Source organism: Myotis daubentonii, chromosome 8 (assembly GCF_963259705.1).
Source record: "Myotis daubentonii chromosome 8, mMyoDau2.1, whole genome shotgun sequence".
NCBI lineage: Eukaryota > Metazoa > Chordata > Mammalia > Chiroptera > Vespertilionidae > Myotis > Myotis daubentonii.
The window spans coordinates 83552968-83579336 of NC_081847.1; the positions used below are offsets into that span (position 1 = coordinate 83552968).

General features: G+C 51.4%; 1 protein-coding gene across 4 annotated transcripts in view; it reads right to left on the minus strand.

Annotated features, from left to right (window-relative positions):
• Nucleotides 1-17409: 17409 nt before the first annotated feature.
• The window catches only part of ST8SIA5 (ST8 alpha-N-acetyl-neuraminide alpha-2,8-sialyltransferase 5), a 43147-nt gene continuing 34187 nt past the window's right edge, over nucleotides 17410-26369 (minus strand). For all 4 annotated transcript variants that reach the window (XM_059707224.1, XM_059707226.1, XM_059707223.1 and 1 more), the window contains 4 exons: nucleotides 25153-25297; nucleotides 21616-21728; nucleotides 20779-20871; nucleotides 17410-19618 (listed from right to left, as the gene is read on the minus strand). In XM_059707224.1, coding sequence (XP_059563207.1) covers nucleotides 19150-19618; nucleotides 20779-20871; nucleotides 21616-21728; nucleotides 25153-25297 — 820 coding nt within the window. In that variant the 3' untranslated portion in view covers nucleotides 17410-19149. The remainder of the gene's footprint in view (nucleotides 19619-20778; nucleotides 20872-21615; nucleotides 21729-25152; nucleotides 25298-26369) is intronic.

Below are 26369 nucleotides of genomic sequence, written 5' to 3' on the forward strand. Positions count from 1 at the left end.
CTCACTGGCTTCTTCTTATCTTTCTCTCTGCTTCCACCTCAAGACTGATGCCTCTGGAGTGGCCATTCAGCCAGGGGACATCTGCTGCCCTTCAGAGATGCCCCTCAGACCAGCACTCAGACCACCCACAAAGCACACACTGAGTTGTGAGTTACAGCATTGCTTGACCCAAGCCAAGTTCCCTGGGGAAGCCCACCACCTCCTGGTGACCCACAGTGCCAGACGGGGCGGGCAAAACTAACCAGCATCTGTTTAACAAGAGCTCGCCGTGTGTCGTATTGCCCCCTGCACTCTCTCATGAAACAGGAAAAAACCCTCGGAGCCCACTGCGGTCGCCAAACCCACTCCACAGCCCCATGTGGGGGATTCTGAGTCACAGCAAGACAACCGGCGCCCAGAGGCCCCTCTCTGCCCTGATCAGCAAGGAAAGTTTCCTTTAGGGCCGCTAGACTCCTCTTCCTTGCTTATTCTACATTATTAAGACTTTGTGAAGACACTTAATTAGGGTTTTATTAAGATTTCTTACAACCCAAGTTGCAAGGTTTCTATGTAATCCTGAAATACTAGAAATTTTCAATCCACTTGCAACTCTCATCCCTCTGTCCTGGCCGTGTGAGGCCGTCGGAGAGAACTGGGCCTGACCACCGCCTCTTGGCCGTGTGGCCTGGACAGGCCTGCCTCCCATCCATAAGGAGAACTAGTGACCCAGTAAAGCACACTGAGCCCTTGGGAAAGTGCTCAGGAAGTGGCAGCCTCTGGGACACAGTCGGGGCTTAGCAAATGCTTGTGACTCTAATGGGTATTTCTTCCTTATGTCAGATCAGGGCGGCGGGAGCGGGGGGAGGGGGGGGCGGTGTTGGTTATTATCCCAGGTTGTTCCAGAAGCCCTCCTTCAGGTCCCATGTGCAAGGGCAGGCCTCTGTGTCCTCCTTCCTCAGAGACAGCCCACCACAGCACAAAGAGGCCACAGTGGACAGACTGAAACATCTGCATCCTCCCAATTTCCAGGGAGGATGTCTTTAAGGGCGTGTTCACTTAACGCCCTCCCCCTGCTTCTCCCAGCCATGAGCTCTCTGGGGGCATGGACCACAGGGCAGGTTCAATGTAAGGGTCCCAGCACCTATAACACACCTGGCACACAGACAGCCTCCATATGCATTTGTCCCATGAATGAACGAATGAACAAACGAAGTGCAGGAAGATCTGGTAAGCAGTCATAAAACAAAGCTCACTGTGTCCACAAGGAAATGAAAAACACATTAGAAGGAATCAACAGTAGATCAGCGAACAGAGAAGAATGGATCAGGGATGTAGAAACAGACTAGTGGAAATCAACCAATCAGAATGGCAGAAAGAAAAACGAATTGTTTAAAAATTAGGATAGTTTAGGGGATCTCTGGGATCACATCAAGTGCTCAAACATTCACATTATAGGGATTCCCAGAAGGAGGTGCAAGAGAGAAAGGAACAGGAACTTTAGGTAAAGAAATGATGGCTGAAAACTTTCCTAACCTGGGAAAGGAAAACTTTCCTAACCAGAAGCAGAGTTCCAAACAAGATGACCCAAAGAGACATATTGTAGTTAAAGTGGTAAAAGTGAAAGATAAAGAAACAATCTTGAGCCCAGCCAGTGTTGCTCAGTGGTTGAGCATTGACCCATGAACCAAGAGGTCAGGGCACATGCCCAGGTTGCAAGCTCAATCCCCAGTTGAGGGCGTGCAGGAGGCAGCTGATAGATGTTTCTCTCTCATGGATGCTTCTGTCTCTCTATCCCTCTCCCTTCCTCTCTCTAAAATCAATAAACATATATATATTTTTAAATGATTAAAAGGAAAAATGTATCAAACTCAACTCAAACTGCAACAGGTAGTTATGGGATACACAACACAAAACGATCTAAAGTATGACATTAATAACATAAAAAATGAAGAAGGGAGTAAAAACGTAGTCCCTATAGAATATATTCAAATTAAACAACTATCAGCTTAAAATAGACTGCTATCTGCCCTAACCGGTTTGGCTCAGTGGATAGAGTGTCAGCCTGCAGACTCAAGGGTCCCAGGTTCAATTCCGGTCAAGGGCATGTACCTTGGTTGCAGGCACATCCCCAGTGGGGAGTGTGCAGGAGGCAGATGATCGATGTTTCTCTCTCATCAATGTTTCTAACTCTCTGTCCCTCTCCCTTCCTCTCTGTAAAAACTCAATAAAATATATTTTTTAAAAAAATAGACTACTATCTATAATGATGTACATAAACCTCATGGTAACCACAAACCAAGAACCTACACAAGATATACAAAGAATAAAGAGAAAGGAACCCAAACCAAACACTAAAGAAAAACAACCCACAAAGAAAGTGAGAAGAATGGAAAAGAGAACACCCATAAGAACAATTAAAAAATGGCTATATGTACATATTAATCAATAATTACTTTAAATGTAAATGAATTAAATGCTGCAATAAAGAGACATAGGGTGGCTGAATGGATTAAGGAACATGACCCATCTATGTGCTGCTTGTGAGACTCACTTCAAATCAAAAGACAATGCAGACTGAAAGTGATGGGATGGAAAAAGATATTCCATGCAAACAGAAATGAAAAGAAAGAGTAGTAATGCTTATATTGGACCCAAAAAAAAAAGGCTTTAAAAGTAAAAAAAAAAAAAAAAAAAGGCAAAGAAGGATATTACATAGTTATAAAGGGTTCAATCCAAGAAGAGGATATATCATAAATATATACACACCCAAAGTAGGAGTGCCTAAATATGTACAGCAATTATTAGTGGACATAAGGGAGAAATCCACAGTAATACAATAATAATCTATATAATAAAAGCCTAAGCAACCATTATGGTGGAACAACCAGAATGACCGGTCACTATGATGTGCATTGACCACCAGGGGGCAGACGCTCAATGCAGGAGCTGCCCCCTGGTGATCAGTGCACTCCAACAGGGGGAACGCTGCTCAGCCAGAAGCCGGGCTCACGGCTGGAGAGCGCTGTGGAGGTGGTGGGAGCCCCTCCCGTCTCTGTGGCAGCACTAAGGAGCAGTGAACAGACAGGCAGTAAGGAGTGAGGGGTCCTGGACTGTGAGAGGGCTCAGGCCAGGCTGAGAGACTCCCCTCCCGCCCCCGCCCGCCCCCCCCCCCCCCGTGCATGAATCTCGTGCACCGGGCCTCTAATATTGTATAATAGGATGTGGAGTAATAGGATGTGGAGAAAAGGAAGCCCTCTTACACTGTTGATGAGATTGTAAAATTAGTGCCGCCACAATTTAAACAGTATGGAGATTCCTTAAAAAATTAAAAATAGAGCTGCCATATGATCCAGCAATTCCACATCCAGAGATTTATCCCAAGAAAACGAAAACACAAATTTTAAACGCAGCCGTACTAGTAATAGATGAAATATGAAAGCAACACGGGTGTCCGCCAGTAGATGACTGGATAGAGAAGATGTGGTTCATGTATACAATGGAATATTATTCAGCAATAAAATTAAAAAAAAAAGAATGAATCCCTGGCCAGTGTGGCTCAGTTGGTTGGAGAGTCATTCCATGCACGGAAGAGTTGCAGGTTCGATTCCCAGTCAGGGCACATACCCAGGATTCAGGTTCCATCCCCAGTCGGGGTGCATACAGGAAGCCAACCTGACCAACGTCTCTCTCACACATTGATGTTTCTCTCTTCCTTTTCCCTCCTTTCTCTCTAGATCAATAAAAAACATATTCTTGGATGAGGATTTTTCCAAAAATGAACTTTTGGCATTTGTGGCAACATGGATGGATCTAGAGGCATTATGCTAAGTAAAATAAGTCAGAGAAAGATGAATATTATATGATTTCATTAATATGTGGAATCTGAAAAAAATGAATAAATAAAACAAAACGGAAACATACCCATAGATATAGAGAACAAGCTGATGGTTGCCAAATGGTAGGGTGTAGGAAATGAAAATTTTTAAAAAAATGTTTCCACTCAATACACATAAAAAATGCATATAAAATGTATTAAAATAGCTAGGTTAAAAGAAAAGTTCACATAATGCAAAAAAATAAAAAAATGAAAGAAATAAGTATTAAGACTATTAAGATATTCCCTACCGCCCACCTCCCAAAAATGCTGAGTCCCACCCTGGGTCCCACCCTGGGTCCTACCCCGAGATCCCTATCTCTTGGTCTGGGTGGAGTTTTCAGGGCTCCCAGCTGATAGGGGACATCTGAGCAGCATCGGGCACTCACATCCCTGGGGCAGCTTTGTTCCTTGGAGCCACCCAGGCTCCCACCAGGAGCAGGCACTCTGCCCTTAAACAACTCACCCCAAAAAGATCAGCTTCACCTCTCCCCTGTTCTGCAGAAGGACAGCCCTAAAGTCAGCTCCAAGTCGGGAATGAGGGAGAGGAGTGAAGTTTAATTGTGGGTGACACACGCCCCCTGCTGGCAGCATGCGGTTTGACCTCTGTTGTTAATTAAACATTTAGGTTTTTCGGGAGACTTTAATTATTGGGAAAAACTAGGGAAATAACCATTCTGCAAGAGGATCCCTTTAGAGAAAAAGTAAAATAAAGTATTCATTTTGCATGAGGGCCCATTCAGAGAAAAAAACAATAAAATATTCATTAGATTGTTTTTTCAAAAGATTGAAATAAAAATATTTGTGCCCTGGCCGGTATGGTTCAGTTGGATGAGCTTCATCCCATGTACCAAGAGGTCGCCAGTTTGATTCCTGGTCAGAGCACATTCCTGGGTTTTGGGCTCCGTCCCCAGTAGGAGGCAGCTATCAATGCTTCTCTCGCTTTCTCTCTCTCTCTCTCTCTCTCTCTCTCTCTCTCTCTTTCTCTCTCTCTCCCCCTTTCTCCTTTCCTCTCTCAAAAACATCAATAAAAACATATTTTTAAAGTATATTTATTAGAGATCCTCACGACATTAGAACGTGACGATTAAGAGGATGGGGTCTCAGACAATCGCAGGTGTACCAGGGCCGTGGGCAACTAGAGCTCCCATAGAGCGGCAGTGTAACCTGGTACTGCCACTTTGGAAAAGAGCTTGGCACTTTCTTATAAAGCTAACCAAGCACTTCCCACACGACCCAGAAATTCCTCTCCCGGGTACTGACCTACGAGAAATGAAAACGTATGTCCACACAAAATCTGCATGTGAGTGTTCAGAGAAGCTTTATTCATAAAGGGCAAAAACTGGAAAACAATTCAGGGGCCCATCAGCTGGCCATCGTACTCGGCCACAAAAGGAATGAAGTAGTGATACATGCTCCCACGTGGATGAATGACGCAGTGTTCCCTTGTTACCCCTCTCCTAAAAGCAAATTACCAATTCCTCAGCCCCATTCACAAGTCCCCCCAAAATCTGGTGCTGTCTACTACTCCAGCCGGGTCCCAGTCCCCAGCATCCCAGCCCCACCCCACCCCACCTGAGCACACTCCCCAAATGCTTTTGTTTCCTGATGACCTTCATATTCGGGTCCACGTCCCCTTCTCTGACTGGCAGACTCCAAAGCGCAGTCCAAGCCCTGGTCCCTGGTCATTCCGTAAAACCCTCCTCCCGTTTGCTCTGACCTGGCTCCTGGCACACAGCTCACTGTTTTGTAATCCCTTCTGTACCTGGCACCTCGAGCAAGCAGGCCTGTGGCTGTGACACTTTTGCTGGGTAAGAGTGAGCCTTCCCGTGACACTGGGTAAAATCTCACATGCACCCCTGACTTTGCTGATCACCATAAGGTTCCGCTAAGTGACAAACACTGTCTCATGTCAGCAGCTAGGACTGCGGAGTCCGCGTGGCGGCCCACATCCAGTGTGTGTGAAACTCCGGCTTTTTCATGAAGGTCTCTAATAAATATATTTCATCCTCTCTCCAGCCAGGCTGAGCTGCCGCCTTAGGAGGGGCTGCCACCTTCTGTCTTGCTCACCTCGTCCCTCTCTTAGGAGCTGGTCTGACCCAGCCCCACGGCGGGGTTGGGCCTCATGGATGGGTAAGGCCCAGGCTTCCATGGACACCTCTGCAGGTTTGCTCCCAGCCTTCCCTCCGACCCTGTGCCCTGAGCAGGGCCATGGCCCTCCCGTGGGTAGACAGTCCCCAGTCCCACCTCAGCTTCTGCCCAGCAATGTGCCCTACAGACTCCTACTGCCAAGGAGGCCACCCTCACCAAAGAAAAATCCCTTCTTATTTTTATTGTTACTATTTTTAATCCTCACCCAAGGATATGTTTTTAGAGAGAGAGAGGAAGGGAGAGAGATAGAAACATTGATGTGAGAGAGAAGCATTAATCAGAGCTCAAACCCAAAACCTGGGTATATGCCCTCACTGGGAATGGAACCTGAGACCTTTTGGTGTATAGAATGATGCTCCAACCGACTGAGCCACACCAGTGAAAATCCCTTCTTACATGACCTCTGGCTGACACATCCCTACCAGCAGGACTCCATGGGAACTTTCCCAACTCAGCTGACTCTGCTACTCAGGCCCCTTGAGCGTCCCCAGGCAAGAGGGGGCGCCAGTGCTCAGTGTCCCAACTACATGCTCTCTGGGTGGTTCCATGGAAGCCCCTCCCACTAAGCCTGGGGTTGGAGAGGCAGCAATGAGCACCTCCTTCACCCCTCTACCTTAAGGTTGGTTCTTTACATTGGACTTGCTTCCCCACAACTTGACCCCTGCCTGGCACCTAGTTACCCCTTCCTCACCCTTCAGCTGTCACCTCCATTGTCACTTCCCCAGGGGAATGCTCTTCTGGACTCAACCTCAGGTCAGCCACACTTGTGTGCTCCTTTCAGTCTATAATTAAACATTGAGCCGAGACATGTTTTTATTACCTCTGTTCCTCTGGCCAGACTCTATGTCCCGTGAATGCAGAGGTAGCATGTGTATTCACAAAAAGTAGCCTGGCCCAAAGTAGGGGCTCAAGAAATACTTGTAGAGAAGAGGATATATAGACAATGGAATATCACAGTAATGAACAAAAAAAGAAATCTTGCCATTTGCGACAACATGGATAGACCTAGAGGATACTATGCTAAGTGAAATAAGTCAGGCAGAGAAAGCCAAATACCACATGGTTTCACTTAAATGTGGAATCTAAAAACAAAACAAACAAAAACAGATTCATAGAAACAGAGACCAAAGGGATGCCAGAAGGGAGGGGGTGAGGGATGGGAGGAAGGGGGAAAGGGAATATAGTCTATAATATTGTGATAAGTTTACACGGTGACATGAGTTACTAAAATTAGTGAGGTGATCACATTGTAGGGTCTAAAAGTGTCAAATTACTATATTGTGCACCCGAAACAAATACTGTATAACTAATATAATATTGTATACCAACTATACTTAAATTTAAAAATAAAAATAAATACTTGTTGAATGAAGTGACAAGTGGTGTGCATCTGATAAGTGTTTATTAAGTAAATAAATGGGTTACATTAAACTCCTGTCTCTCTGCTCATTGATTCATTCATTCAAAAATAGGTATTGAAGTCCTACTTCCGTGGCCCTCAGCCCTTTTTCTTACTATGACAGACAAGAATTCAGAGCCCGGGTCCCAGGGCTGACCCTCGAATGATATCCTTAGGCTCCACAGTTGCTCATTCGAGTGTTTGGCATTTTATAAACGGTAATCAGGAAATGTTGAAAGGCCTTGTATCTGGCACTGAAGTTCCTGGGGGCAGAAGGTCAGCTGAGCTCCAGGCTCAGCAGGAGACCAAGGGCACAGAGCATGCTGAAGCTGCTCCCAAGAGGAAGTGCAGAGCTGTGATCTCCACGGAGCCGGTGCTGGGAGCTGAGGACTGGGAGGAGGAGGCAGCGACGGGCTGAGGCTGGGCCGCATGGCATGTCCATGTCCGAGTTGGGAGGTTGACCAGTGGACGGGCAGTCCAAGGACGTGTGGCCCGGGCACTCACCATGTTCCTGCTGGGGCTGCCCATTTGGAGGTGGTTTCCATGTCTTTCCCATCTCCTCGCACACACTCTGGCCCACATCCTAAGATCATTCATATCAAAGGGCCGTGCTGAGGCAGGGGGATCGTGAAAACGTCCCTGGGAATTTGCAGAAAGCACAGGGAAGGCGTTGGACTTCCCCAAACTGCAGATACAAGGAAGCTAAGCCATCTCATCTACCTCGCCTCGGCCAGGCAGGCCCCAGCCACGGGCAGTTTGTGCATGAATTCAGATTCAAAAATATAGTCCTACTTTAAACAGGAGGTTGGCATTGAAAGAACTTTTAAAAAAAAAAGAGGATAATTAATGCTCAGATGCCTTTGATGCGATTCTGGACCTAAGAGAGGCAGGACGGCATGCTGGGGTGGGTGGGGGTGGGGGCTGCTTCCAGGTGGGAGCACATCCCAAGCCCCACCTGCTCTGCAGCCTCCAGCCCTCAGGAACCAGGGGCCCTTCCTCCTCCTATGGCAGCCTGTGGTCCTCGGTCATGACCTCCTGCTCCCGTGTACTGACAATTCAGCGCTCCCCCCAGCTTGGTCTGGATCTGGTCCATGAGCTCACCTGTATCTCTGCTTTGATTGCCACCCCTGCCCAGAGTGGCTGTGCATGCTTCCCAAGACCAGGCCACCTCCCACAGTGACGTGCTGGCTGTGTCAGGCCTCCTGTCCAGCCCAGTCCCCCAACACGTACACACACACAGCCAAGTCCAGAGCCCTTGCTAGATGAATCATTTGTCCGGTTTTATTGGGTGGAAATTGAGGGCTTTTCAAACACAGTGACAGATACAAAGGACCCTGATTATGTTCTGAGGCATAAGTCACAGCCATCACTTAGAATCACTCAAGGACCACACACAAGCCGGGGTTATGCTGCAGGAGTTGGTAGGAGCCCCTGCTCCCAGGACAATATTTGCATGAAAACAAATAATGCTGCAGCCCCTCCAGACACCTGGGAGGGCACAGAGCATTCCTCTCCAGGGCGGGGGAGGAGCAAGTCCACAGGGCAGAGGGATTTTAAAGCATCTCTGCTGCTCCACGCCCAGGTCGAGTGTCTCCACATCCCAGCGAATGAACAGCATCTGTCTTTCTCATTTCCAATGGGAGAGGCTGCGTGGGACACAGCGCAGTGTGGTGCGGGGCAGATGAGGCTGGGGAGCACATGAAGGTGTGACGGTCAGGGCCACATGGCCACTTTCTCTTTAACACAGGAGGCCGCTCAGGGATGAATTGGTGCCACCACCTCTCAGGGACAAACTCCCCTGGCTGCCTTCACCTGAACCCCAAGGCAGGGAACTAACATCAAGCCTGGCTGAAGCCACATGAGGGCAGTGGGCACATGGCTGCAGGCCCCCTCCCCTCACCCTGTTCCTCTGCTGACCTCACCGTCTGTCCCGACTTCATTTTGGGGAGTGAGGTGGCAGGAGATTGACTCCTCTGTGCCATTGACAACCCATTGTATGCCCACTGAGTTAAAGGTTAGTTTATTTTAAAAAAAAAAAATACATATACATCTATTTCATAGCTCTTTGAAGAAGAGTATGGCTTTCTGAATGGGGGTGTAGACAGGTCCAGAAAGAGAATCTGTAAGCCACCAAGCCTAGCTGCACCCCTACAATGTGTGTGCAGCGTGTGGGAGTCCCAGGGAGAAACAGCTGTCCCTCAAAGCAACCTTGAGTGGAGGAGCTTGCTTGGAAGCCAGTCAGAGTGGGGCCCAAGGGTCCTGCTAGCTCCCTGGGGGCAGGCAGGAGCTGTGGCTTGGGACCCACCAGCCTCCTCCCACGCGGCCACAGCACCAGGGGGCTGGCACCACAAGCTGAATGCCAACTCTCTCCACAGCCCCGCATTGCTCAGGCCTGTGGCCTCCAGGGACTCTCCAGTCGTCTGCCTCACTTCCCACGCCCCCACCCCCAGGAAGGGCCACCCCGTGCTGCTGGCTCTGGGTGCCCTGGGTGCCCAGGGTTTGGGAACTAGAGAGAAATGAATACCAAGCAGGCCCCTCCACACGGACGCTGGGCAGGGCCTGAGGCCTGGACCAGACTCCAGATCAGCCTAACCCCACAGGGAAGAAAGCAGAAGGGCCATGAGAGCTACAGCAGGACAAGGCCACCTACCCTGCCCCTTGGGAGCCTGGACATAACACCAACGCTCCATCGCCAGCCCCGTGTGAGCTGGGCACACCCCTGTCATGGTTCTGGGCCTGTCACCCTCTTCTCAGGAATACAGGGAGACCCCGTGAGAAAAGGGATGGCGAAGGCGTTTAAAAAGTAGAAGGTCTTAGCCAGTTTGGCTCAGTGGATAGAGCGTCATCCTGCAGACTGAAGGGTCCCAGGTTCGATTCCAGTCAAGGGCCTGTACCTTGGTTGCAGGCTCCATCCCCGGCCCTGGTTGGGGTGCATGTGGGAGGCAGCCAATCAATGCCTCTCTCACATGGATGTTTCTCTCTCTGTCTCTGCCCCTCCCTTCCACTCTCTCTAAAAATTAATGGGAAAATATCCTCAGGTTAGGATTTAAGAAAAAAAAAGTAGAAATGTTCATTTATGGTGAGTGTGTCAAACTCGTGGTCGGCGGGTGCGAGTTTGACATGCTCGATCTATGGGAACAAAAAAAAAGTCATATTCTTCAATTCACAAATGAACCCAGGCCTGAGTCACTGCAGAGCCAGCTCTGGCCCCAGCGGAGGTCCTGACCTCCCCCCCCCCCACCCCCCACCCCATGTGCAACAAGGACACAGATGGAAGCAGAGGCAGAAGGAGGCTGCCCTGGCCACGGCCACAGACCGTGGACCGGGGACCACACTGCAGGCTCCCCTGCAGGGAAGGTGCAGAAGCACGTCTCCCCCCTCCTCTCCCTCTGTCTTGGGGGAGGGTAGCAGAGAGCATGGCAATGTCAGAGGGAACATGTAAGTCCCAGAGAGTTTGCACCATGGATAATGGCCTACCTACCCGAACTTCAAGGTGAGGGAGGGCTAAGCTCTTAAGCACCAAGATTGCTATGAATGTGTTGTAAGTGTTTGGGGACGGCAATAATTATAAAGTGGACAAGAGGCTCCTTTCCCTTCTGAGCTGCAGTGTGTGAACCGTGTCGGAAGGTTTTCCTGTCTTGGCCTGACGTGGACATCTCAGGGTGAACAGATCTGAAATGCTTTGCTGCCCTTGCAGTGATTATGACCTACTTGCCCCTCCCTGAACTATTTGCCCCTCCACTAGGCGGCCTCAGATCACTTGGGAGTTTCTGAGATGCAGAGTTGTGGTCTTTTCTATGCCGTTGCTATCCAGCGACTAGCTGCCCCCTCTGCTATATCTAGCACCTCTTGCCACTCTCTTCGTCTGCTTGATCGTGAGACACCAGAACCAAGGTCACTGGAACTGAAGCGAAGAGTAAAGCAGACGCCATGAGGGATTTGCTGTTAGCAAAACGTCTGGTCTTTGATGCAGAGCTCTATAGCGTGGATTCAGGGCTCCAGATTAATTTTCCTTCCGAGTCCCCGGCTCCCTGCGGGCTGAGCGAGCCTGCAGGATCCGTGGCCCTGGGAAGCAAGGTGTGCTTGGACTTCGTTTCAATAAAATAGCAGTCATTTATTTCCTCCTCTTACAACTTTGCAGCTGAATGCGGATCTCGGGCTGCCACAGGGATAGGGTTCACACTGGGACCGCACTGCTGGGCATCTTCCGAGGGAGGGGGAGACTCGCCTCCAGTTGGAGGGAGGAGAGATCGAGGCAGAAACCAGGTACTAACCAGCTGGTTTCACCTCCGAGCCTTTTCCAAAGGAAGGTGGGAAAGGGGGGAAGAGCACGATGCCAGTGGGTGTGAACCCCAGCCCGTGTCTGAGGGACCCACGTGTCCTCGTCACCACCTTCCACATTTGCTTTCCATGGTGGGGAGCGGGCAGAGCGCTGGGCCCGGCTTCGACCCCTGTGGGCAGGACCCCTGATGATTCTATTGTGCACACAAGGTTGAGAACCACAGTTCTAGAGCAAATAGAACGTTAACCCCGAAGCTGAACAAGTCATTTAGTTGAAGGAAATAAGTTACTTGGTTGCCAAGGGAACCATCCCCCGACTGGAAAGCGTGCCCATCACTGATTTCTGGCTTTTGTGCCAAGAGCTATGTTGTGGTAGTGTATCTTTCTCTCTCTTTTTCTTTCTTTATTATTATTATTATTATTATTATTATTATTATTATTATTATTTTAATGAAAAGTCTACGCAGGGGAAATATCTAAAGACTTAGAAAAGATGGGCAGGGCTGCCTCTCAGGACACTGGCTGCCAGGACAGCTGAGCCCAGCTGGCGAAGCGAGACCAGGTCTGCTCTGACCCTCAGCAAAGGTGCCTGAGCGCCAGAAGCCAGGGACCCACCGAGGACCCAGAACAACTGCTCCAGGCAAAAACAAAAGCATAATCCTATTACAGGGGCACTGAGAACAGCCCGTATCTAAGTGATTCTGCAGGAAACAAGCCAGCCACAAAAGGACAGCTACTGTGTGACTCCACTTATATGAGGAACCTAGAGGGTTCAAAGCACAGAGACAAAAAGCAGACGGTGGTTACTGGGGCTGGGGGAGAGGGGCATGGGGACTTGTCTTTTAAGAGGTGTCCAGTTTTGGTTTTGCAAGATGAAAAGCACTCTGGATATGGGATGCACAACACTCTGAATATACTGGTCACTACTGACTGCACACTTTAAAATGATTAATTTTTAAGATGGTAAATTTATGTGATGTGTGTTTTACCACAATTAAAAATGAGGTAAACACACACACACACACACACACACACACACACACACACACACATAAAATCTCTGATAGTGTCAAAGCCAAAACAGATTTCATAAATGTTAGAGATCCCTGAGCAGTTACTTTTCATTGCTAGTTTAATAGCGAGCTGTATATTATGTTTATATTTCTAGAAAACGCAGAAGTTGGGCTGTGTGCCAGATTCTTGTTTGCTCTCTTTTCCTCACTTAAGACTGCAGTCTGAATGTCAAGCCACACACCAGTCTGCACCTACCAGCAGCACAGCATCCTCTAGCGCCAGGACCACCTGGGATGTCATACAAGCTGATCCCCGGCATCACCCCCACCTGCCAGGCTCTCAATACAGGGGTGGGGGTTTAACATGCACCCAGGGGTTTCCATACAGGCGACCTCCAGGCCACCCTTGGAAGTACACACTGCTTTCTCAGGACACCTTACAGGATGTGATCAACCTCCACAGGACAACAGAAGGCACGCCCAGCCACCCGCACATCCCTAGCTTGGCCTCGCCTGACCCTGCACCACAGCAGCCTCCTTGAGGAGGGTGCCCTGGTGGCAGGGAGAGGCAGGGTGAGTGCTGAGCTCAGAGCAGCACCATCCCCTCCTGCCAAGGACAGAGCCTCTGCAGCAGACATTTGCAAAGCTCAGCTCAGCTGTCTCTCAGGCCACTCGTTTTGGCGACACTATTGATAAATCCCTCATTACCAGCCTGTACCTCAGCACAGCGATATAAGATCCTGACAAATCTATATGGTTTTGAGGAGGGAAGAAAAAGAAAGAAAGAAATGCCTTTCCCTGCTTTAGTTTAAACTAGAGAAAGAGGCTTGGTTAGCAGGCAAGAGGCAGATGAGCAGGATTATAATGGAAACAAAGAGGGGAGCTGAGACTGGGTGATGAGCCCACAAGCCACCACATCACAGATGTCCCGGCCTCCTGGGCCCCGAGCTCCGAGGACAGACGGGGGTGTCTACGCAGCTCAGTGCTTCCCACATAGATGGTACTAGGCAAAAAACAATCAAAGGGGTTCGCCTAAGCTGACAACTTCGAAGGGCATTACTCAGTTTATTAACTGGGTCTCCTGACCCCTGGAGCCCACTAGGTAACCAGAGGCCCCATTGCTGTAGTAAACACCCAGCTCTGTGCCAGTGCAAGGGCACCAGGATGGGCCAAATTGGGAGGCTTCCCCTAGGGAAGGACAGACCCTGGGCCAAGGACACAGGATGCCCATGCCATGTGCTATGAGGATGTCCTAACAGAAGTCAGTGATGGTTGGGGCAGAAGCACAGAGGGGAGGACACAGGGACTACAACGTAACATCATCCGCAAAAGTGATAGAGTCAAGGAGAGGACAGAGGGAGGCGGGGTGTGGGCCAATCCAGGCATTTCCAACAGCTATACAAAGCACAGTGCCTGGAGGAGTGCTAGGGGGATGGGGAGCGGTGGCAGGAGGGTCTCTGGGAAGGGAGTGAGCCACCTGGGTAAGGAATCTGGACTATATGGTACAGGCAGGCAATGGATTCCACCAAAGGTATTTCCAGAAGGTAATTCTCTGGAAGCAGAAGATCGGTGAGATGGGCCTGCATTTAGGGCAGAAGGAATGCAAGTAGGGAATAAATTCAAGGGCTATTTATGAGTCAGAATTGACTTGATTTGGAGAACAAATAGACACAGGAGGTGAAGGAAAAGGAAGAGCAAAGGGTGATCCAGGTTTGAGGTAGAGTGGCCATCAGTGCGGTAGAGCCATTCACTGAGGGGATGACTGGGGAAGGGAGAAGAGAGAGAGAACCTGTGCTCACTGGTGTCTAGTTTGTGCCGGCACCATGCTAGGCATCGTGCAACACTATTTCACTTGACCCTTGCCACGGTTGAAGCTAGTGACCTGGCCTCGTTCATATGAGCTTCCAGGGGTTTCAGCAACTCCTCCAAAGTCACCCAGCTAGTAAATGGTAGGAGGTGATGTGAAGTCCCAATTGTCCTTTTAACTACACGAGTTGAGGACATATTGAGCTTTAGATGCCATGCAGGTACAGATGTTCAGGAGGCCATGGTGAGCATGTTTCTGATGCTCAGAGAGAGGACCAACCTGCAGGGAAGGGGGTTAAGATGCAAGGACAGAAGAGACGTGAGGCTGTGAACAGATGAGATTTCTGAAGGAATGTTCCCCAAAGGAGAAGAAAGCCCTAAAGTGGCATCACAGAAGATGAATCACAAAGGGGCCTGAGAGGGAGCATTCAGGGAGACAGGAGGCAAGTCCGGGGTGGGGGGAGGGTGGTTTTTGAGGAAACAAAGGAGGAGAAAACTCAAAGACCAGAGGCCACGCCTGTCACATGTCACATGGATGACGACAATGAGACCTGAGAAGCAGTCACTGCTTCGGCAATTATCATCTTTCTCCCGCCAACCTTCCGAATTCAGGATGGACTTGGGCATGTCCTTCTCTCTTGATAATTGTCCACAAGCCGGGATATGCCCGCACTTAGCACAGCTCTTGTGTGCATGTAGGACTCTTGGTTCAGTGTCTGGACACATCCACCAGACCGCCACCTCCAGGATGGCAGCGGGTATGTTGTGCTCAACACTACCATAGTTCCCCAGCACCTGGCACAAAGTGAGTGCTCCATAAATATTGGTTGAATACCTGGCTGAAGCCAGTTCTGTGCTTGCCCTCAATTGTCAGAAAGCACTGTCCCTGCCTCCTCCCCACACCCTTACAAAGTCAAGGGCACCAGGCTCTCTGCAGCCCCAGGTGACAAGCGGGCAGAGTTGCCGTGACAGCATTGCTCAGAGGCCGCATCTGACCTTGAGCCACCTTCCTTTTGGCTTGGCTAGGCACCAAGTCATTTACTTGTTTTTGCTGCCTTTCAACCCTGGGGCAGTGGATTTAGCACAAAGGAAGCTGTGATTTTGTTTTGTCTGTGGAGCATCAATTTGCCCTAAATAAGAATTTAACTGGTAGTCTATACCGCAGGGTGGGAGAGGGACAAGGTTGAGAGGAACATGGTGGGGGTTCCGAGTCTATGCCCAGGTGTCTCTGAGCCTTTGAAAAACGTTTTTCCTACAAATACTGGCTGCAGGAGAAAGAGCGTGACCTGGAAGGCAGGAAATGGGGTGAATCCCAGTTGAGGCACTAGCTGGCCATGTGGCCTTGGGCAAGTCACTCACCATGGTGTCATTTAATGTGTACCCATCCTGGTCATCTCTGCTCACCTGAAAAATGTGGAGATGGCCTCAGCTCGCCTCCAGTGCCAGAGGGAGGGTGTGGGGGTGGGGGGGAAGGCCCCTATAAGCACAGACTGTCTTCCAGACCCAGGACAGCCTCTCAGAGCACGTGACCCTAGAGCAGGGTCCAGTGCATGCAGTAACATCTGGATCAGGATCCCTCTGGATGGGAAGTGGCTAAGGCCGAGGTTTGGAGCACAGACTTTGGCGTTCTACAGACCTGGGTGCAGTTTCCTCCACTGGGCGCCTGACCATGGGCCAGTCACTGAATTGTTTTTGAGCCTCAGTCTCCTCATCTTTCTAATGGGAATCTTCTAACCTAAGGGGGTCCTGTGATGCCTATAGGAAATCATGCAAATTAAGTGTTCAGTCTTGGTCCTGAGAATGAGCACAGTAACTCTTAGATGGTACAATCATAAATATTTATGGCTTAGACCTCATACATCATGAATGTCTCAAAAAAATTTTAGAGATTATAGAGACCCTAGAGATCAAAGCCTCTAGTTGTTTATGAGGACACCGAGACCATAAGGGAGAGGAAGGGACTTGCCTTGAAACCTATGGGCAGGAATAGGGCCATGAGCCATGAAACCCAGTTCCTCCATGGGGTGACTCCTCATGCTCCATCCCTGGCTCCTACAAGGGCCCTGGCTTGGCCGACACCAGCTCCCCACACCCTCAGTGTGAGAGCCCTGGTGTGTGGCTCCCCCAGGCTCCAGCTCCCCAACACTACCCCTCCTGGAACACGCTTCAGGTGGAGGGTCTGTCCACAGCAGGCATCGGTAGAGCCCCAGGCCTGACTTGACCCAGCTCACCTCTCCATTCTGGGCCTGTTTCCTTAAGTGGGACATTATGATCATTAAGAGCCTTCCAGTTCCGGCACGCCATGGCTTCCAAAACGGGGCTCAATGAACCACAGACACGTGGCTGGAAACGTCAGGACACCAGAATCTTTCCCAGAAGCTCCTTCGTTAGGAGACACAGGCAGAACCTAAGAAAGCATAGCCATGCGTTGTCCTTGTGCAGTTCTCCCCGTTTACCAAGGACTCGGGCCTACCTTGCCTCCTTGGCTACATCCCTGCTGTGCCGAAAAGCATACGGAGCCTCAGAGCAGCCTGAAGCTTTTTCAGAGCTCAGAACGAAGCGGGAAGGTCAGCATCTAGAACAGCGTGTGCATGGAACACGCGCTCTGTACGACCCACCAACACGAAGCACAGGCCAAGGCTGAGAGCCCTGGACTGAGCCTGGAGGTCAGGACAGCACCTGCACTCGCCTGTCTCCTGCTGGCTGGGCCTGTTGCTCTGCTGTAAATGAGGTGATCAGATGAAAGGCCCTGCTCCCAGCTGTGCTCCCACAGCTCCTCCCCCTCCTCCTCAGGGCACCCAGCAGGTGGGACTGGGATTTGCTTATGGTCTCCCTCCAGCCCGAGTCAGAGATACCGCCTATAAAGGCATGCCTCAGATACTGGATACTGAGAGATACAACAGCAATAAACGTAAATCGTAATCTTTTTTGTTGGTGGAGGGTCTTGCCTTCAATTTGTAAAAAATGCAACATCTTTCCCTGTCTGGTTTGGCTCAGTGGATAGAGCATCAGCCTGTGGACTGAAGGGTCCCCGGGTTTGATTCCGGTCAAGGGCACATGCCTGGGTTGCAGGCTTGGTCCCCAGTAGGGGGTATGCAGGAGGCAGCCAATCAATGATTCTCTGTCATCATTGATGTTTCTATCTCTCTCCCTTCCTCTCCGAAATCAATAAAAATATATTTTAAAAAAACCCACAACATATATGAAGTGCAATAAAATGAGATGTGTCCATATTCATCATTATGTCCAAGCCCAAGCCCAGACCAAACAAGACAAGCTATGGGCATGTTTACAGAAGGGAGGGAAGAAAAGGAGAGAAGGAAGGAGGAGGAAAGGGAGGGAGGGAGAAAGGAGAGAAGGTGGGGAGGGAGAAAAAAGAAAGGGAGGGAAGAGGCTGAAGTCCTCCCCAGGACTAACATTCTAAGATTCTACAAAACTAAGTTCTAAGGCAATTTATCAACAGTGTCTATCCGGCACAGCCAAGTTAGTGGTGGAAACATCACGCTGGAAGCAAAGGGAATGAGTTTCAGCTGTGAAGTGACCTGTTGATCCCTCTCAGCTAGACACAGCTAACTTCCCCCAGTGCAGGCCCTGCGGGCACATGTGTGCGTGGGCTGCCTGACTGGCCACATGGGTGGTCCCGCCTGTGCAGATCCCTCGGTGATGCTGGTGTCCGGGGCCATGATGGGCTTCCTGCCGACACGCTCACCGTTTACTCGGTTCATCCCGAGCCTTACAGAGCCTGTTCAGGAACACGACATAGCGGCGTTCTGCAGTATTCAGGAACATAAAGAGGAACGGGTCTTATAAATAACTCCTGGTTAAAACAGAGCTGGAAATAAGGAGCCAGAAGAGGAAGCAAATCACTGAGCGCTAATGAGTCGGTGACATTGGCTTGAAAACCTTAGTGCAATGGCTGGTCTGGTTTATGTTCTTCTCATTGAAAGATCAGATGCAGGATTGAACCCGGAGGCACCAAGACTGTGTGTGAAGATGTGTATGAAACGGTGTGGCTCTCCTCAGCTGATGGGGTCTCTGCGAAGATCCTTACACAGCCCTCGCATTAGCTTTCACTGGTCACTTAATGGGCTCGGTCAGTAGGTGTAACCTTGGCTGATAAGTCTCTGGACCTCTCTGGGCCACTCTGTCTTCACAGGAAGGTCTGGTGGCTGAGCTGGCTGCTAAGCTCTGAGATTCTAGACAGCAAATCAGGGCTGAGGCCTTGGAGTGCAACTCAGGAGCCCAAAAGTCTGAATTAAATCTTGCCGTCTCTCCTCCATTCTCCGTGGGGCCTTCCTTTAGCTGTGACAAGGCCAATACAGTGTGCTCTCTTTCTTGGATGCCAACATTGAGTGGAAATGTGCTTTTTTCACGGGCAATCCCCAGCAGCATGCCACCGTGGGCCGGGCAGAGACACGGGGCCCAGACCAAGGCCCTGGATGCCCAGCACAGAGCTGACTCTGCCCCGAGCCCCACCCCTGTCTCCCGGCCCACGGGGGGGGGGGGGGGGGTCCCAAGCTTGAAGCTGAACTACCAGGTAGTGACAGACAGCCTTCCAGACAGACCTTCGCCCTGCCCTGCCCAGCGCAGGAGGGAAAGGAGGAGCAAGGGTCTGGGGGCCGACGGGCAGGGCAGGCAGCGCGCCCTCAGCAGCAGCTGCAGGTGCCCGTGTGCACGCGGAGGATGCCGCGGCTGTGCAGGTGCAGGAAGTTGAAGATCTCGGAGGGCATGGCGTGAAAGCCGGGGCGGGGCTTGACGTTGTCATAGTAGTGGTGAGTGATGTAGAGGCCCGCAGGGTTCATGGGGAAGGCCCAGAAGCCGAACAGGTGCACCTCCTCGCAGAGCTCCAGCGCGGCCGTGACCAGGATGAGGCCGGTGCTGATGCGCTTGGCGCGCACGCCCAGGCTGAGCCAGTAGCGCGACACGTTGACCAGGTACTGCGGGTGGAAGTAGTAGACGGCCTGCGGCGCCTGGAAGTCGTCCAGCACGTACTTGACGCGGATGGACACGTCGGTGTTGCGCGTGTTGTAGAAGGCGGGCAGCAGCACGGACGCGTTCTCGTAGCCCTGCAGCACGCGGTAGAAGGGCCGCCGCCACTTCTCCAGCTTGTGGAACCTGGGCGGGCGCAAGCGAGAGGGTCAGCCACTGCGCCCTGAGCCCCTGGCCCCCAGGCCCCCGGGCCCCCAAGCCCCGCGCCCTTGCTTCCCCAGCCCTGCACCCTCGGGTCTTTCCAAAGGAGGGAGGGACTCTCGGGCCATCCCTGCCTCCTTTCATCTCAGTCACCTCAGCGACGAATGTCTAGGCGTCCCCAGGACAGGTATGTGTTTGTAAGTGGGTGCAGGAGAGGACAGTCAGGGCCCAAAGGGACAAATACCTAGTGTGTGGCTGCCAGGGGAGGGCAATGCTGCACTCACATGGCCGAGGCTGGCCGGGGTGAGCTCGGTGGGATGGTGAGGGAGTGGAGGCCTTCCCTGGAGCCCTGGGGGCATTCACCTGTCCTGGCTTCCCTAAGATCCCTAATGGATCTCAAACCAGCTGCTGATCTCTCTGCCTGCCCCTCTCCCCACCACCAGCAGCCCCTCACTTATCTTTCCTTTACATTAAACAGCCCTCAGGTTGGCCCATCTCACAGGTGTCAAATGCTCCTTCACTCTGCTGACTGTCCCTGTTCCTGGGCCTCTGACCCAATTTAACAGCTCCCCCTCCTTACCCTTCATCTGACCTGGATGGTGTGACTATGAAACAGAGGTGGAGTTTTAACACATGAGCCTCTTCCCCTGAGGCCTCCCAGACAGATCCCAGGAGGGAGCCAGGTGGGGAGGAGATCTTTGCAGGAGGCTCCTCCCCAGTGTTGCCTGGACACACTGCATAGGGAGCCGCTCTCCCCTCACAGACTGGGAGCTCTGACCCATCACAAGGTGAGGACAGTCTAGACCAGCACTGTCCAAGAGAAATATAATGCAGGCCACATATATACTAGTAATTTTAAATGTTCTAGAAAGCACATTTACACAAGGAGAAAATGGGTGCAATTCATTTTTATATTTTATTTAACCTGATATACTCAAAAGGCTATCGTTTCAACATATAATCGATATAAAGATTTCATGAGATAGGGGCCATCCTCTCTTTCACGTTACATCTTGGAAAGGGGGGTGGTGGCACTCACAGATGGCACATCTCACTCTAGTCTGGCCACACGTCAGTGCCAGTTGCCACATGTGACCAGTGGCTACCCTACTGGACCCCACAGGTCTAGAAAGAGGGCCACTGACCTCTCTGTGATGATGCTGGGGTTCACGGTGACCACGTCCGTCTTCACCCCCACATCCATGGTGTACTTCTCTGAGATGGGGGGTAGGTTGCACCTGTGGAAGTGACGAGGCAGCCCGACGGCCTGTGGTCAGTCATGCCCGATGGAGCGGGGAGTGGGCAAGGGCAGGGGGCAGGGGAGGGATGATCACATGAGAGAAGGATGCGGAGGCAGCCAACTGGGTGGAATCTTTGTGGCCTGGGAATGGAGGGGCCAATTCAACCATTTCCCCCACCAACCCTGAGCAGCCCAATAACTGAATCTACAACCGGAGAGCCCACTGCAGCCTCAGCCCAGGTCTCTGCCTTAATCTCTCATTTTCAGCCCATCTTCGTTATCCAGACTAAAGATGTAAGTGAGGGTCCCCAAGATAAGAGGGGCTCTACATAAGGAAGAATAAATATAAGGACCAGTCTCTACCTTAGGCAAAGCCAGGGTGAAGTTCAAATTGGTGTTAGATACAAAGCTACCCTGGTTCCAAGCTTTGCTTCCAGAAGAGTAGAACGCAACCAGGAAGGTGGCCGCCCAGAGGGGCCCCAGTGAGTCCTGAGTCTCTTCACTTCTGTTATGCCATTTGCTTCCATTATGCAGATGTGGAGACTGAGGCTCTGAGAGGTTCCACCATGTGCCCAAAGGGGACAGCACTAGAGAGAAGTGACAACCTGGAGCATGAGGGTCTACAGGGGTGGGGAGTGGGGGATTAACCATGTAAATGGCAGCATTGGGGGGAGGGCAACCAAGGGGAAGGGAGGGGGGTGGGGGCAGAAGTGGCAAGTGCAGACCAGGAGGGTGCTTTTACCGGAAGACGAAGTCGGCGCTGTTGATCTCCCTCCCACAGCGGCTGTTCTTGAGGATGCCTCCGTTGCCCACCACTGCGCACTTCTTAAACTGGGACCGGTAGTAGGGCATGTCCTGGGGAGACAGGTCACAGCCCTTATCGGGTGCTCTCACCTCCGCACCCCCCTCCACCTCTACTCCTCCTGGTCCCATGAGGCAGCCTTGTAGGGAACGTTAGAGAAAAGTGGTTATTCCACTTTGCAGGTGAGAAAAGAGGTCAGAAGGTTTGTTCTCAGTTCCACAGGCAACTACAAATAAGCTGGGGCCAGAAGCCAGGTCTCCATGGCCATTTTCAGTAAGCCCCAGGATGACCCAGGTTTCCGGCACGCAGAGAGGACGGCCCTGTCGGCCTTCGGTTTCCCCATGTTTGGAGGCTCAGCTTTTTCACGACGGCTAGTGCACATATTTTAATGATGAATGCAGATGTTCTGGGGATGATGGCAGCAGAAATGAGGGCAGGGCCACCCTGGGACCAGAGCCCTAAACCTCAGCCCTTTCAGCTCAGGGCGAGGTGCAGAGCCACCCTCTGTCCACAAGGAGGACAGAAAGGTCATATAGGCTGGGACAGATGCCAGGACTTGGCAGCAGTGGGGATAAGAGACGAGGTGAGCAAGCAAGGCCACCTCAGGGGAACAATTAGAGGCTGGCACACCCAGGGAGCCTAGGACTTACCCTGAGTGATGATGACAGTCAGAGGAGCACTGGGAGTGAGCGTCTCACAGCGCTTTGACCTGGTCACACCTCAACTGGGGGTTACCTTGGTCTGGGTACTGGCTGCCCACAAAGGCACTCTAGGCATGCCCTCCAGGGGGCCACGGGCAAATTGGCAGGAAAAAGCAAATATTGGCCTGACACTTAAGAGACCTGCTCTGTCACATTCCCTCGTGGGCCACCCGAGGCAGGTGCCACTGGGCAGGCACAGGGCAGGCACACAGACCTGGAGGCAAGGGCAGGGTGACCAAACATCCCAGCTGCCAGGATTGGCGGACTTTGCACAGGATGCAAAGCCCCAAATTCAATCTATAATGAGGTGAGAGCAAGGTCTTTGAGCTCCCAGTGTTTTGGTTTTATAAATTTTATAAAATGTGTTATAAATTAAAATGTAATTTGTGTACTTCATGCTGCTCAATATGATATAAAGCAGGGCTTCTCGCCTTGGCACTGACGTGCCTTATTGTTGGGGCTGATCTGTACACTGCAGCATTCCTGGCTTCACCCCACTAATGCCAAGAGTGCCCTCGAGTCATGACAACCAAAAATGTCTCCAGGCATTGCCAAATGTCCCCAAACCATCCCCCTGTGGAGAACCACTGGTGTCAATGAAAAGCCTACCAGTGCAGGGCCCCGGCCCAGAGGGCTCTCGGCAAGGGGACCAGGTTGTTATTGGATGGCCCGAAGGTCCCCTCCATCTCGGACAGCAGGAGGCTGCTGGGCAGCTGTCCTCCCAGCACACACCAGCTGGCCAGCCTGCAGGAGAGCGGCCCTGTCAGCCCCTTGGGCTTCCGTTGGGACCAACTTCCAGGCAGGCGTCCTGGAAAAATCACACTACAACAGCCTCATCGGGATGCGGCTAAACCTAAGGAGATGCGGCAGGTCTGTGGGAGACTGTCCTTCCTCGTGGCCCATTCTCCCTGGAGGGACCGGCCCAGGGGGCCAAGGTGGGGAAACCGGGGTGTCTCAGGACCAGTGGGGGAAACGGCACTGTTTGATTTTTACCAGAGAAACAGAAAACACCAATCCTCTTTGGAGAGACCATCGAAGGCTTTTTTATGTTGTATGTCAGTGTTTCCCAAACTTCTGTAAATCAAAACTACCTGAGTTCCTGGGCTCCTTCCCAGAACCACGGAACCAGAATCTTCAGGGTGGAGGTAGGAGGCAAGGAGTTCTATTTTTTACAAACTCAAAGATATATGCACTTTTAGGAAGTGTGGGAAATACTTCTGTGTCACGTGCTCTAGTTCAGGGGGTCACAGATTACAGCCCCGCGGGCCACATCTGACCTATCACCTACTTCTGCATGGCCTGCAAGCTAAAAATGGATTTTATATTTTGTAATAGTTGGAGAATAATCCAAAGAAAAATATTTTGTGACATGTAAAAAGTATATAAACAAATGTCAGCGTTTAAGAGGAACTGAAGAGCTATTGGAGCAGGGCCACGCTCACTGGTGTACTCACAGCCAGGCGGCTTTGTGCAAGGACGAAAGTGAGTAGCTGTGAGAGAGACCAGATGGCCTGCAGAGCCTAAAATATTTATTTTCTGGCCCTTTCCAAAGAACCCTTGGCAATCCCTTCTCTAATTCCTGGGCCTCAGCGGCTCATGCCCATGGCCCTCCTTGGACCCATATGTCATACCGAGCTGTGTGTCACCCACTGGCATTACCTGTGTGAGATGCAAGTTCACCTGCTGTCAACCTCATGTTCCAGGCCTTGCAAGACCCACCTCGCCAAGATGGCTCACACCCCATGTCCTCCAGCACTGTGACCTGAGAGAGGACGTCTGGCACCTCCAGCTCCTCCCGGTGCCCCCACAAGGCCCAGTCTTACCAGGACACCCTGCCTGAGTAACAGAAAGCAGAGAAGCCCTGGGCTCTCTTTCATCAGCACTCAGCCCAGGCCCTCGGACGTCATCCAGAAAGACCTGAACACACCCCAACCAGTTTTTCTACAAACTAGGCTCAATCAAGTCCTGCCCGGAGCCCAGCACTCTCCAGGAGGTGCTCATGTCCCATGGAGCCTTCCTCCTCTCTCGGTGGTAACCTTCAGAATCAGCTGAAAACACAGGCAGGCTTAGGGCCCCTTCTCTGAGAGTCTGAGGCGGCAGTCAGGCCAGAAGTGAGTGCATGTACCTAAGCCTCAGTGACCTGAGCAGTTCGCACACATGGATCCTCCTCTGTGGTCCCCATGACCAGGGATCCACAGTGCTGGCCCCGGACAGATAGCCACCCCCAGATCTCTTGTATGTGAAATGAAAAAATAAACGTGTATCTTCTTTAAGACTCTGATATTTTAGATTTCTGTTATAAGCAGCCAACCCCATTCCAGTCCAAACCCCATGTTACAAAGGGGCAGACTGAGTCTTTGTAAATCAAAACGACCCCCTAAGGTCATCCAATACAGACCCCTCTTTCAGTGCCGTGCTTTGCATTGGTTGATTTATTGTGCACGCACAGCCTTCGCATGGATGTTTCTGCTCTTGTGCCTCCCCTGGGTGGGGGACAAATGCTTATCTTCAGGATGTCCTCTACCAGCAATGCAAGAGCCAAAATTTTATAGCCACCTTCTTGCCAGAAGTCACTTAAATAATAGCCAGTTGCCATTCATCATGCCAGACAGAACCCCAGAAGATATTCTACTGAGCCTCAGAGCATGGCCAACCAGGGCCAGGACTGGGTGCAGAGGGCACAGCAGAGCAGTGCCAAGCCACGGGGCATGGCCACAGAGGGCCCAGCTGGGTCGGCTCCTCTGCCCTGCCCAGACCGCCCTGCCCAAAGCAGCACCTTGGGAAACATGCGGAAGATCTCCTGGTTGATGTGGTAGATGCCGCTGGTGTCCACCTCGTACTTGAGCTTTGTCCCCAGGGGCGTGTTCTTCTGGGTGGTGAAGAGGAAGGAGGGGGCATTGCAGCATCTGGACAGAGTGGACCTGCGGGCAGGAGACAGACGGGAGACAATGATGACATGGACAGAGCAGAGCCTCTTGAAGAACAGAGGCATCAGGATACCGAGGCCCCTCGGGGAAGCCAGGGAGCCCCACTTTCTCCCACCTCCCCCTTCCCACCGCACACCTTTCCATACTCCTCCCAGTGCCTGGGCCTTCGGGTGGGAGCCAGGTTTCTCTCTGTCCCCGCTGACCACACTGGCCTCCAAGGGTCCCACTGGCTTCCTCGTCTGCCGCCTCCCTCCCCAACTGAATGACAGCCCCCAATGGCAGGGACCCTGCTTCTCTGGATCCTGCATGTCAGTCACACAGGTGCTTGACAACCAGGTGCCTGCCAACTGTGGGACAAATCATCCTCATCTGAGCTTCCATTAAGGTCTGCTAAGCTTTCTGCTACTTCCTGGAAACAGGCCATTCGACATGGAAACTGAGTCCTCATGGAAACCCGGGGATGCAGAGCCCTTCCGCAGGCCGTTGGCCCCCATATCAGACCCTAGACAAGGCATGCTCCCTATATGATGGGGCCCAAAAGCCAAGACACACAGTCAACAGAAATGTACTATTTCAATCATTTAGAAAGTGGTTTAGGAATGGGGGGGGGGGTCAGAAATTGGGGACGGTGAGTTGATACTGGATGACATCCGGCAGAATGGACCTGCTGCCAAAACAAGTTTCCAGGAGTTCATTATTTAATTTTAAAAATAATTAGAACCTGTGGTTTTTCACTCACAAAAACACTCAAATATGAGCTCCCAGAAGTTATGAACGCTGAGACGAGGTAAGCAGGCTTAAAACACCCTCGGAGGGAGAATGTGGCTGCTGAGGCTGGACTGGGAGTCAGCCAGCCACAGAGCCTGGTTTTTCTCTTCCCTGTGGCTGGCATCCTACCGACGGGGCATTCTCCCAGGCCTGCTGGTGAGGCGTGGTGCTGGGTCAGACCCTGGGCACACTCTGCTCCCCCTGCCCTGGCTGCAGAGGGGCCAGGCTTGACAAAGGATGCAAATTGCTACCCACTCCATTAGGGACTGTGGGCCCTGGAGGACATGCTTTCTCCTAA